The sequence below is a fragment of the Artibeus jamaicensis genome, unplaced genomic scaffold, assembly GCF_021234435.1.
Source record: "Artibeus jamaicensis isolate MK-2021 breed Jamaican fruit bat unplaced genomic scaffold, CSHL_Jam_final contig_64, whole genome shotgun sequence".
Classification (NCBI taxonomy): domain Eukaryota; kingdom Metazoa; phylum Chordata; class Mammalia; order Chiroptera; family Phyllostomidae; genus Artibeus; species Artibeus jamaicensis.
This window is the reverse complement of record NW_026521911.1, coordinates 1504442-1516320: the sequence shown is the minus strand read 5'-3', so window position 1 is coordinate 1516320 and position 11879 is coordinate 1504442. Positions and strand designations below refer to the sequence as shown.

The 11879-nt window shown below is 58.2% G+C and overlaps 1 protein-coding gene across 2 annotated transcripts in view; it reads left to right on the top strand.

The window, feature by feature from the left end:
- The first annotated feature begins 3139 nt into the window (after positions 1-3139).
- Positions 3140-11879, top strand: part of PDE2A (phosphodiesterase 2A) — a 63974-nt gene continuing 55234 nt past the window's right edge. The window contains exon 1 of one of the 2 annotated variants that reach the window (XM_037135689.2): positions 3140-3329. In XM_037135689.2, the coding sequence (XP_036991584.2) occupies positions 3213-3329 (117 nt within the window). In that variant the 5' untranslated portion in view covers positions 3140-3212. The remainder of the gene's footprint in view (positions 3330-11879) is intronic. The other variant, XM_037135690.2, reaches the window with a different exon arrangement.

Here is an 11879-nt window from a genome sequence, read left to right as displayed (position 1 = left end):
CTAGGCCAGCTTCTTCCGGGCAGAGATGGGCGGAGGGTTCAGGGACTGGGAGTAGAGAGCCCTCAGTCCCTGCACTGCTGGGGACCAAGGAGAGGTGCAACCACCTGTTTTTCTCGCGTGCCTTTTCTCACGAGATGGACAGGAGGGGAAGGTGCAGACTGGAGCCAGACAGCCCCGGTTCGGATTTTGGCTCTCACACTTATGTGGTGTGGCTGTGGGCAAGTTACTTCGCCTCTCTGAACCTCCATTTTTCTTATCTGTAGAATGTGGCTAATAAAAGGTCCTACCTTATATTGTCACTGAGGAGATGAAATATGAGGCACATATCAAGTGCTTAATAAATGTCAAAGCCCAAAGCCCCAGATGGGGCCAGCCCTGATCCTTAATTCCATGGTACTGAGGTCAGCCAAGATGCATCTAACCCGGGGTTTGTGAACCTGGCAGCAAATTAGAACCACCATCTGGGAACATTGAAAAATACCTGATGGTGGTGGTGGGGGGGGGTGTCCCAGGCATGAGCCAGGGTGAGAACCCAGCCCAGAACCACAGAACACAGCCCGGGGAGGAGAGGAGTCCTGGCCTTAGAGCAAGGTTCACTTTCTGGCCGTGGGAGCTGGGGCAAGGCCTGTCCCCTTGCCACTCTGTGGAGTCTTGGTTGCCTCTTCCGGAGGGGGCAGGGAGAAAGGACTGCTGGAGAACTTCAGGGATTGCATGAAGGGAGGTTTTCAAAGGGTTTTGTATCCTGCCAAGCATCAAAAGAAGAAGTTTGCTTGTTGGATCTAGTGTGTTCCCATTTCACAGATGAGGGAGTTGGGGTGTGGAGAGGGGCAGTGGCCCGTCCAGAGTCACACAGCGAGTCTGTGGCAGAGTTAGGGCTTTGCGGGATGCTTGGCTCTGAGTTGAAAGAGACACAGAGCGTGTTCCTGGGGCCCCGGCCATTGAGCTGCAGGGTGAGAGACAAAGTAAGATTTCAGAAGTACCTTCTCTACAGGGGAGACGTCGCGGAGGTCCTGCTAGAGACGGCGGCTGTGCCAGGCCAGGGTTGGCTCTCGACTACGGGGTGTGGGGTGATTGGCCTCCCTGAAGAACAAAGAGCTCTGGCCAGAACAGATACCTTCTGGGTACCTGTGTCCCACCCAGGCCATGCGAGTCTAGCACTGACCAGGTGACAGGTGCTCAGACTCACTTCTAACAGTAGCTCTGACATCGGTCACTCTCCTTACAGAGCAGGAAACAGGCCAGAAAGGAAGGAAGGGCCTTTTGTGGGCCAGAACCTGTACACATCTTGGCCCATGTAATGTCTTTTACAGTGTTAATAACTAGGACAAATTGCCCCTAGTTTAGACACAGTAAAATACATGGACTTGGCCTGGATCATTCAGTGGGAGGTACTCCCCACCCCTCCCAGTGAGACACGACTCCTAGGAAAAACACAAGGGGCAACGGGAGAACTAAGGTAGCCTCCTGAGACAGGTGGGCCTGTGTCTGGCCCCCAGCGATAAGCAGATTAACAGGATCTGGAGGGCACTGGGGGTGGGGTGGCAGGGGTAAAGGCCTGAAGGTGAGGATGAGTCATTCCTCGGGGAAGAGCAGAAAGCGTAAATTTAAGCAATGGTGGCCAGAGGGGCAAAGCTGGAAAACAAGCCAGGGCTAAGTGATACAGAAGGTCTGCCCTGCCAGGCCGAGGGGTTGGGTTTTGCTGTGCTTGTGGTAGGGAGTCACTCAAGGTGTTCGGGCAGGGGAGGAAGCAGGGCCAGAGATGAGCCTGAGAAAGAGAGGTGGGAGAAATCCTGGCACGGAGGGCCTCCCCCTGGCCTGGCGGCACAGCCTGTGTGTCAGGTGCCTGGACAGAGTCCAGGGCTGGGCTCAGTGACTCAACAGTAAGGAAATCACTCCCTTGGGAGAGAGGGCCCCGATGAATCAGCCCAGTGCGGTGGGGAGGCTGGGAGGCCGGGGGCTCATTGAGTCACCTTCCAAGAAGGGAGGGGAGTTACAGAGAGAGGGGACTCAGTGCACTGGGAAAGATGCAGGTCGGGCCTCAGCAAGGGCTGTCAGGGCTCTGGCTGTCTTCCCACCGTTATCAGAGGTGATTCTTCTGGCTGTCTCATGAAGGGGGTGGGAACACTGATGCCCAGAAACCTGGGAGGGGGATCTGATCAAGGTCATGCAGCGAGTTGTTGGCAAAGGCCAGGTGAGAACCAAGCTCACCCTCCAGCCCAAACATGTCCCACCGCCACTGCCACAGCTGATCTCATGACAGGCGAAGGTTAGGAACCGGGAAGGTTCAGGCGGGGAGCTGGCCCCGGTGACCCCCTTACCGCATCTCCCCCTGCCAGGCTGTTCGCAAATAGGGCCCGGCTGAACCTCCTGGATGGGACAGCAGGGGGCGCAGGAGCGTCGCGGCTGTCGCAGACTCCGGAGCGCAGAGGCTCTGCGGACAATTGCGCTCTGGGCGCGCGGGTCCCACCGCGGGACTGTGGACTGCGTGGCCCTGGGGCCTGTACCTTCTCCGACTTCCGAGGGCGCCGACGCAGACCTGCCTGCCCAGTGCTGAGGTCCCAGGGCTCCTACCCTCCTCTCGGGAGTACTGCGCCCATCCGTGTGTGCCTCCGCGTCCGTGCGCACGTGTCTCCCTCCCAGATTTGCTACTGCTCCCAGGGCCTGTCCATCTCGCAGCAACCTCTAAAATTCACCCCCTTTTTTTTTTTTCCTGGAAGAGAAGCAAGCCCAAGGTCCCTTGTAATTTGTCAGTGGTCCCTTCCCCCTTCTTCCACCCTTCACTGCGCTCTAGCTTGGCCCCAACACTTTCTAAGAGGTGCGGGGAGAGGATGCGATCAGACAGGAAAGGGGCTCTGAGGGGTGACCCCTGCGAGGTAGTGAAAGGAGTGACAAAGGGGCAAGAGAAGGGAGCGAAGGTTGGGAGCCGACTACCTGGCGGGGATCCTAATAGCGGACCAGCTGAAGACATGAGATCGGAGACGAGGGAGGTGAGAGCTGGTGGGGCAATCTGGTCGGGGTCCCCGGAGCGGACGAACTGAGCGGTGCTGTCCAGGGTGACGGGGCGGTAGGCGGGGCCGGTGCCGCGGGGGGGCGGGCAGTGGGCGGTCCGGGGCGGGGCCCGGGCGCACAGTCGTGCGGACCCGGCGAAGCTGTCGCGGACGCGCTGACCGAGCGCAGCGGCCGGGCCGGCGGGCGGGCGGGCGGCTGCGAGCATGGTCCTGGTGCTGCACCACATCCTCATCGCTGTTGTCCAATTCCTCAGGCGGGGCCAGCAGGTCTTCCTCAAGCCGGACGAGCCGCCGCCGCCGCCATGCGCCGACAGGCTGCAGGTAGGGGGGCCCTCCGCCCCGGGCACGAGGAGAAGCGGGTGTCGGCAGCGCACGGCCGGGTCCTCTACACGGCGTCGCCGACTCCGTGGCCAACCCTGTCCCCAAGCCGTCCTCAGGGTGGAGACCCTTTTCCTAGTTCCGAATCTCACTCCTGTGCCGACTGCACCCCACCCCCGGAGCCCCTGCAGCCCCAGCTCACAGTCCAAACCTCGCCCCAGACTAGGAACCCCTTTCCGATCGGATGCCGCCCTACCTCTGTGAACTTACAATGCCCAGTGGGACTCCGGTCCACACCGAGAGCTCTGCCGAAGTCCAGAACCCCTGCCCGAACCCCTGAACCGCCGCTGTGTGCCTCGGAGCCCAGGCACATCCGGGACGTCCGAGTGCCCAGCTCTCACTCAGGACCCCGCCTCAGAACACAGCCTCATCGCACCCCACCCAGAACCCCACCCCAACATCTGCACTTCATTCCTCACCTGGGCCCCCACCCCAGGGGCCAAAGGCCTCTTTCCATCACGGTTTCTTTCCCCTCTGAAGGACCTCCCTCCTACCTCGCTCCTGTATCCCCCCCCCCCACACACAGACGCACTTGGAGGTCCCTTAGTCTTTTCTGGCTTGTCTCACCCTGTCTTGTTTCTTTCTGGGTGTGGTGGTCCCACTTCATTCTCTGTTTTCTCCTCTGGCTGTTCTGTGTTTTTCTGAGTGTCTTCTCTCTCTGCTTGTCAGTGTCTCTCTTGTTTAGTCCTCTCCTGTTTGGACTCTGTTGCCCGTGTGCCCACCTGTCTTGGTTTGTCTGTTACCCGCCCTCACCCAGTTCCTTTAGGTTTCTGTCTTTGTTCCGGGGTCTCTCCCTGTGGTCACCCCTGCCCCTTATACCTGCCTCTGCTTTGGGGTGAGGAAGGGGCAGACTCAGGGTGCTGGGCTGGTGTCCCCAGGACCTCCACCCCTCTCATGTTGTCAAGCATGACATGTGGGCAACTGAACATGGAATGCGTAGTTCTTGGGCGGTGCCCAGGGATCTAAGGCTGGTGGGGAGGTGCAGTGGGGCACTGGGGCTCAAAACTTATAAACCTGTGCATCGCTGCTGTCCTGGTCTTGACTGGGGACAGCTGGGGGTGTGGGCTGGGGGGAGGAGTAGACTGCAATCTGGTGTCAGTCACCTGTGGGGGGAGGTGTCCAGGGCTGGTAGGACAGGCTGAGTTGTGCACGTTGAGTATGCCTCGTGTGTGACCATGCATGTGGTGTCATGTCGTATTGTGTGTGTCATTGTGTGTGGGATTGTGCGGGGGTTCTCAGGGGCGGACTGTGCGTGTATGGTGTTGTGTGCCATGTGTTGCCAGGGAGGCTGTGTCGGGGTTTCTGAGTGGCAGTGGTATATGTGACTCTTGTGTGTGGGGGGGGACTTCTGTGTCTATGGTTGTGTGTCATTGTGCGGTGGAGTCGTAGGGGCCATCTGTATGGGGGATTGCGTGTGTGGTTGTGTATGTTACTGGTCGTTGTGTGTAGCCAGGAAGAGCCACATAGGGGCTTGAGGAAAGGTTCCATTGACATCTCGGCGGAGGCGCGAGGTGGAGAGCTGCGTGTGCCTGAGTATGTCCGCCCACGAGGCGACTGGCCTAGAGTCACTGCGTGCAGTCCGGGCCTGCTTGGGAAGTAGGTCAGGACCTGTGTGCTGGCTGCCTGAGCGACTCTGATGGGAAGGAGTGCAGCAGCACCCGGGGCGGAGGGTTCGAGGCCGGGAGCCTGTTGACTGTGTGTGTGCGTGTGCACGCATGGGGGGGACGCTGTGTGCAGGCAAGCTTGTCTATGCTGAGGGCTGCGTGTGCAGCCACAAACGTGACATTTTGGTGTGGCACTAGGTGTGCATGTTATCTATGCGGGTTCTATCTCTGTCTGGGTGGTGTGTGTGTTGGATTTAATTGGATGTGTGTCTGTAGTTAGGGAGGTGAGTGTGGGGTGTGAGAGGTGCCTGATGGGAGGTGGAGTGTGATCGTGGTGTGAAGTGTGGGTGTGTGAGCTCTGTAACTTTTCAGTGTGACATGTGGATTGTGTGATCTTTTCTCTCTGCGAGCTGTTTGTGTGCATGGTAAGGCATGTGTGAGTGGTGTCCAGGAAGATGAGGGGTGTTTTTGGCTCTGGAATGTGCTGCAGGGGGTAAGGGAGTGTGTGCATAAGGTGTGTGGGCTGAAGGACGGGGTTTGTAATGTTTAGGGTGTGCAGAATCAAGCAGGTGTCCGGTAAATGTTTGTGGAGAGGTGTGTGTGCAGGGAGGGCTTGGCTGCCCTCCTGTCCTTGCTTCCCTCTCGATTAGGTCGCCAGAGATACCCTGTGACGTCCTCTCCTGGCCTCCTCCGGCCAGGCCATGTCCACCCTTTGCCCTTCATCCTTCTCGCTTTGACCAAGGCCTTTGTCTTGGGTTTCCTGCTGAGCAGGCGCTGGACAGGCGGGCGGCGGGCGATGTCGCAGTCCGGGAACCTTTGTTCTTTTCCTCTTAGCCTGTCTCGAGTTTCGGGCTGGGATTCGGAAGGGGGCGGGGAGAGGATGCACGTGTCTCGGGCTCACTGTGTTTACTACCACCGCGCAGTGCTGTGCAGGCACAGGCCGTGCCTGACGCCTGGGCAGTATCCCCGGTGACACCTCCTTGGTGCGAGAGCACTTTGGGCCAAGCTTGGAGTGGGGTGGGTTTGCCAGCCATGAGGTCTCAGTCCGCTGGGTGGCCCAGTGTCCTTCCTCGTTCCCGTCATCCCCAGGGAACGATGAGCAGCCAAGCGCCCCCTTCCGCACACTGACCTGCCTCCTTTCCTTCCCTGTGAGCCCCGCAGGGATGGCCCCTGTGCTGGGAGGCAACCAGGGAGATCTTGGTGTGTTTCCACTTTTGTTGATCCCACGTCTACTGAGGGGAATAGTCCCTGTCCTTACAGAGACCCTTCTGTGAAAAGAAGCCCTGGTCCTACCTTTGGGGACCCGCTAGTCTGATGGGGGAGTTCCCGTCAGTAGAAAGATCCAGGTCATCCTCTCCAGAGAAATCTCTGGAAAAGCATTCTGGGTAGCCTGCCAACAGGTGTTGGAGAACGTGAAAGGCCAGGACTCCTCGCAGCTGGCAGGCACTATCGGAGTTAGTCAGGAGAGGGGGCTGGGGCCAATTTTCTTCAGGAGAAGAAAAATTCCAGAAGTTTTCTGAAGTGAGTGGGCTTTGAAGTGGGTGTTGGGTAAACAGAGAAATGTGGTCTGGGGCTGAGGAAGCTTCTGGAGCAACTGGAAAAAGGGATCTGGGGGAAGCTGGTTCTTTCCATGCGATGCTGTATGGCTTTGGATGGCCGTCCCTGGGCCTCACACCCAAGCCTTTTGCCCATCCCATGTCTGCGGCCAGAATAATCACCATTGTGACCTTTTAGGGAGCTCTTTCCCAATGTAACAGATTAACTCATTCACTTGTCTAAAAGCATTTATTGAGTACCTGCTGTGTACCAGGCAGGCACAGTCGTAAGTGCTAGTCATCACAGTGACCAACAGCTAGTCCTGGGCCCCCACCTTCTGTGTGTGAGGAGCCCGGTCTTGCTGGCCCAGTCACACTGTCGGCCCCCAGGCCCTGCGCAGGTGGCCCTCCCTCCTCTGTTCCCTGATGTGCACCTGGCTCCACGAGGCTCCCTCTTCGGATGCTGGGTGGGGACTGCCCACCCCATGTGGCCTGAGCTGGGCTTTCCACAGCCCAGCTGCTCATGTCCATCACCAGGTGTCGCGGCCCTCCCTAGGGCTGCTAGCCCAACTGCCATCTGGGGAAACCGAGTGCAGAGCGGAGAGCGGGGGGACTTCAGGCAGCTTCCTCTTTAGACCCTCCTTTTACTAGCATTACCAGAGACCAAGAGAAGTCAGGTGACTTGTCCAGGTTTCACAGCAAGGTGGCAGGGCTGGCCCCCGAATACAGCTCTCCCGGCCACCGGGCTGGGCCCTGGCCCCAGCACCGTGCTGCTCCCTGGCTGGCCTCCGTACCGCCTGTGGCGAGTAAATGATTATTAATGACCCCTCTGGCTGGGAGACAGGAAATGTTTCCCAGCCACAGCTGGGGACCTGCTCCCTGCCAGCCCCAGCCATCCATACCCGCCTGGCCATGGCGTTGGCATTGATGTTACTTCCCTTCTGTCCTGGCCTTCTTCCCTCCTCCTGCTCACCCGCCTCCGCCTCCCTTTTTTTCTCAGGGGTGAAGACAAAAAGGGACAGAACTTTCTCTTCCATGTGTCTGTCTCTCTCCACTTTCTTTATCTTGATTCATCTCCATTTCTTTCCCTGCCCTCAAATAGCCAAAAGTATCTCCTCCTCCAGGAAGCCTTCTCTGAATGCACTGCCAGCCCCTTCAGTGGCCCTGTCCTGGGCCCTGGCCATTGAATCTCTCTCATTACAGACTCTCCTGTCTTTCTGGTGGTTTGCTCTGATGACCCTAGGACTGGGCTGGGGACTTCCTGTGGCCTGTCCTCAATTTCTGCCCCAGAACTGACAGGTGGGGAGGATCCTCCCGCCTGCTCCCTCCCAGAAGTTCCCAGCCTGGCCCAGGGACTCTCTCTTTCTCTGGGCACCCCAGCTCTGCCTGTCCGTGCTACCTACTGTGTACTGCCAGGCCTTCATAGGTAGATTTCGGTAAGCACCTACTATGTGCCTAAACAAGAGGGTAGGTGCAGATGAGCATGGTGTGAGCCTTAAAGTTCTGTCACTCATTACCCCAATTCTAAGTACCAATGCGTTTGTCCTGCAGCAGGTAGACAGACCGAGGTGCCAGGCTGGCAGTGAATGGGTGATGGGGTGGGGAGGGGGCACAGACAGACCGATGCTGGTGGATTGTGTGGCGAGGGCAATGCTGGAGAGAAACCAGGGGGCCGTGGTGGGACAGAGCCGGGCACTCCGAAATTCAGCCCAGAGTGAGAGGGAGGGGCAAGTTGGGGATTTTTCTGGAGGAAACATATCTAAACGGAGCCAGGAAGAGCCAGGAGGGACTTCTGGAGAGGGAGAAGGAGAGAATGGCGAATATGAAGGCTTGCCGGTGACAGACAGGGGAAGGAAAGCGTGGTTCCGCGGTTCCGTGAAGCCGTACCAGGCTGCCAGGGCGGCTGAGTCAGTGGGATGGGGGTGGGTGGGGGCCCGTGAAGCAGCAGAAGAGGAGGAGGCTGGCGAGGCTGGCGGGGGCCACGCTGTGCAGAGCTCATAAGCCATGTCGAAGAACTTGTATTTATTCCCTAGGGAACGGAGCACGGGCGAAGAGGTGGAAGCCGAGCAGAAACGGCGCCAACCTGTGTGTTAGGGAGCCCCCTGGGCGGTGGGTGGAGAACACAGAAGGAGTCAAGGGGGAGGCTGGCTGGCTGCCTATGTGGAGACTGGGGCAGCGTGGTCCAGACAAGGGGTGATGAGGCCGAGGCAAGAAAATGTCAAGGATGGAGGGGAGGGGAGAGAGGGCTGAGGGGTGGGTGAGGGAGCTGATTGGCTGTGGAGGTGATGCGGGGTGGGGGGGGCGGAATGCTGCCCCTGGTGTCTGGGCGAGGAGGAACAGGGATTGGGGCGGACGCCTAGGCCCGGGCCAGGGCCCTCTGAGGACCCAGAGGTCTCAGGAAGGCCTCCCCTGTCAGGAGCTTTGAGGCTGAATGGAGACCAGGAGACCTGGACCATGCTCCCTCTGCCACGTGACAGGGGCGGCCAACCTTTTGACGTCTCTGGGCCCCGTTGGAAGAAGAAGAGTTGTCTAAATACATTGTGACACGAAATCACAAAAAAAATCTCATAATGTTTTAAGTAAATGTCTGATTTTTGTGTTGGGCTGTATCCAGAGCCATCCTGAGCCTCCCGTGGCCCCAGGATTCACAAATTAAAACAATCCATGAAATGTAATATTTAATAAAATTCAAATCCAAAAATGTATGCATACATCCCCAAAGGAGTTAAAATGTAAATTTATGAAAATGCTAAACATACACGATGCTTCTAAAATCACTCGGGAGCCTTGACTGCCTCCTCCCACTTTGGACGCAGCCCTCCGGAAGCGCGGCCTGCGCCGCAGCCCCACCCTGGGGGTCCAAGACCTTCTGATCTTGTGTTCAGAGCGCCTCCTCTGGGAGCCTGTGCTCTGGCTGGTGACCTTTCCTGTCCTCCACCCTGAGGGAGCTGGCCCCTCGAGCTGCCCCCGTCTATGGCTGCCTTTACCTGGGGAGCCTAGGTACAGGGGAGGGGAAGGGCGAAGAAGTTGCAGGGGCCAAGGGTAACTTTCAGACAAGTTTTGCAGTTTCCAGAACACCGAAATGTGAAGGTCCCATCTTTCAGTCTCTCGGTTGGGCCCTGCTTGGCTTCCACTCTGATAATCTTGCACAAGGCTGTTTTCTGGGCTGCATTTTCTCATCTGTAACAGGAGGAAGTTGGGGTCAATATCTCCAGGGAGTCTGTGAGCTCTGCGGATGGATGGCAGAATCGAGCGCTGTCAGACTGTGGAGGTCTAGCCGTCCGCGACTCTCAGCTCCCAGCCGGGGCCATGTGGAGGCGTGCTTCCGACATTCTGTGACTTTAAGATGCCGAAGATGCAGACATTCTAGGATTCTAGGATTTGATGATCTGATGATTCAATGATTCTAAATGGGGCTGCTGGGAAGAGCTGCAACCACCTGCCTTGTTAGTGTCCATGTTCAGTTATTAAAACAGAACAAGGAGCAATGGAGACAGATAGCTTGGGGCCGCAGGTGGTCCCCCCACCCCCAGGGAGGGCTGAGCTTGCATTAGAGGGAAAACGAGACCCTCCTAACCCGGGGCACACATGCTTTCTCTGGGCACAACGGGACTGGTGTGTGTGCACATGTGTACGGGCTGCCACTCCCTAAACGTTCAGGGTAAGAGGTCGTTTCCTTTATCCCCTGCTTCCACCCCTCCACCATTTCAGACTATGGCAGACAGAGGAGTGCCCTTGCCTCCCAGCCCCTAAAGTCAGAAATGTTGTCGGTGGGGGGAGGAGAGGCCTGCTCACTGCGCCCCCCCCCCCGCAGCCTGGCCCGAGGGGGAAAACAGGACATGAACGCTTCCTGGACCCAGACACGGAAACACACGCCTCTGCCTGTGAGGGCCCGGAGTACAGGGCCTCGGACTAGGGCAGAGGGCAGAGCAGCCAGAGGGCCAGTGCGGGCACTGGCCGGTGACCCGTCAGCACCCCTTGAGAGCAGGCCGAGGAGGGGGGAGTCCTGCTTGTGCCCTCGGGGTGGCTGTGAGAAGGGTTAAGGAAGGGGTGTCCCAGGCCAGGGTGCCTGGAGAGCCGATGACCAGTGGGTCCTTCCTTGTGGTGCGGCCACAAGGCCAGCCCATCTGTCCAGCGGCTTCCCACATGTCGAGTTGTGCATATGCCTCGGTACCCACACCAGAGTCAGGAGGAAACGCCCAGGCTGGAGAGAAGGATCTCAGATCACCAGAGAGCCCACCCCAGCTGGGTTCCTCTGAAGCCCAGTGCCACTGCCTGGTTTGCAGATCAGGTGGCGGGGGCTGGGAGTGGCCCAAGCCACACAGCACAGCGGGACCTGAGACCTGGCTTCCTGAGTCCCTTCCTGGGTGCTGCCCACTTTCCTGGGAAACACTTGGAGCGAGAGTGGAGGCAGGACTTGGGTTCAGGGGGCAGAGCCCTTGCCTGTCCCTTCTCCATCTTTCTTCTCCCACAGACCAGAAGGCAGATGGGGTGGTGACAGCTGCTGCCTGTCATCCACAAGGCCCCATTGTCTACCACCTCCTGTCTTGGCCCTGAGGTTAGGGTCCCCAGCAGGGAGCCCCTCCCCAGCTGCCCATCCCCTAGCGGGTCTCCCTGGGTTCTCCTCCCCTCCCTCTGCCACTCTCCCCTTGCGTCCCGGTCCTCACTCTCATCTCCGCCCCCATCAGGCTCTCGCCCCGCCCTTCCCTAGTCTCCCGCTCAGGCTGTTCTCTGTGTGTCGGTCTCTTTCAGAAGATGGATGTGGAAGGGCCCTAGGAGATCAAGTCCAATCTTCCAACCTTCTGATGGGGAAGGCAGCTCAGAGAGCGGAAGTCCTCAGAGGGGAAGTTGCACAGTAGGTCGTGGCGAGTCTCGGAAGCACACGGCCCTTGGCGTCAGGCGTCTGGGGTTTGAGGGCTGTGTTGTGACCAGCATGACAGACTTTTTTCTTCAGCCCTCAGCTGTTCTTCCTTCCTCTTCCTTGCCAAGGTTACTCTCTTCTCTGTCACTGTGCCTGCTGCCTGGCTGACCCCTACCTTGGGCAGATGCAGCCTGGGACACACACTAGGGCTCAGGACTCCGTGACTGGTATATGTACCCATGCACACATGGATATGTGCCAAGTGCATGCATGAGTACATACAAGTTCCAGGTTAAAATCTATACCTCAGTTAGGAGTTAGGGGGCTGTCCTGGAACCTAGTGTTCTCTTTCTTTGAGGTACCACACACCTCCTCCAGGAAGCCCCCCAGGACCTCACTTCAGACTGTCTTCATTCTAGGGGTGTCCAATCCACAGCCTGTGGGCCACATGTGACCCAGGATGGCTATGAATGTGGCCCAACACAAAATTGTA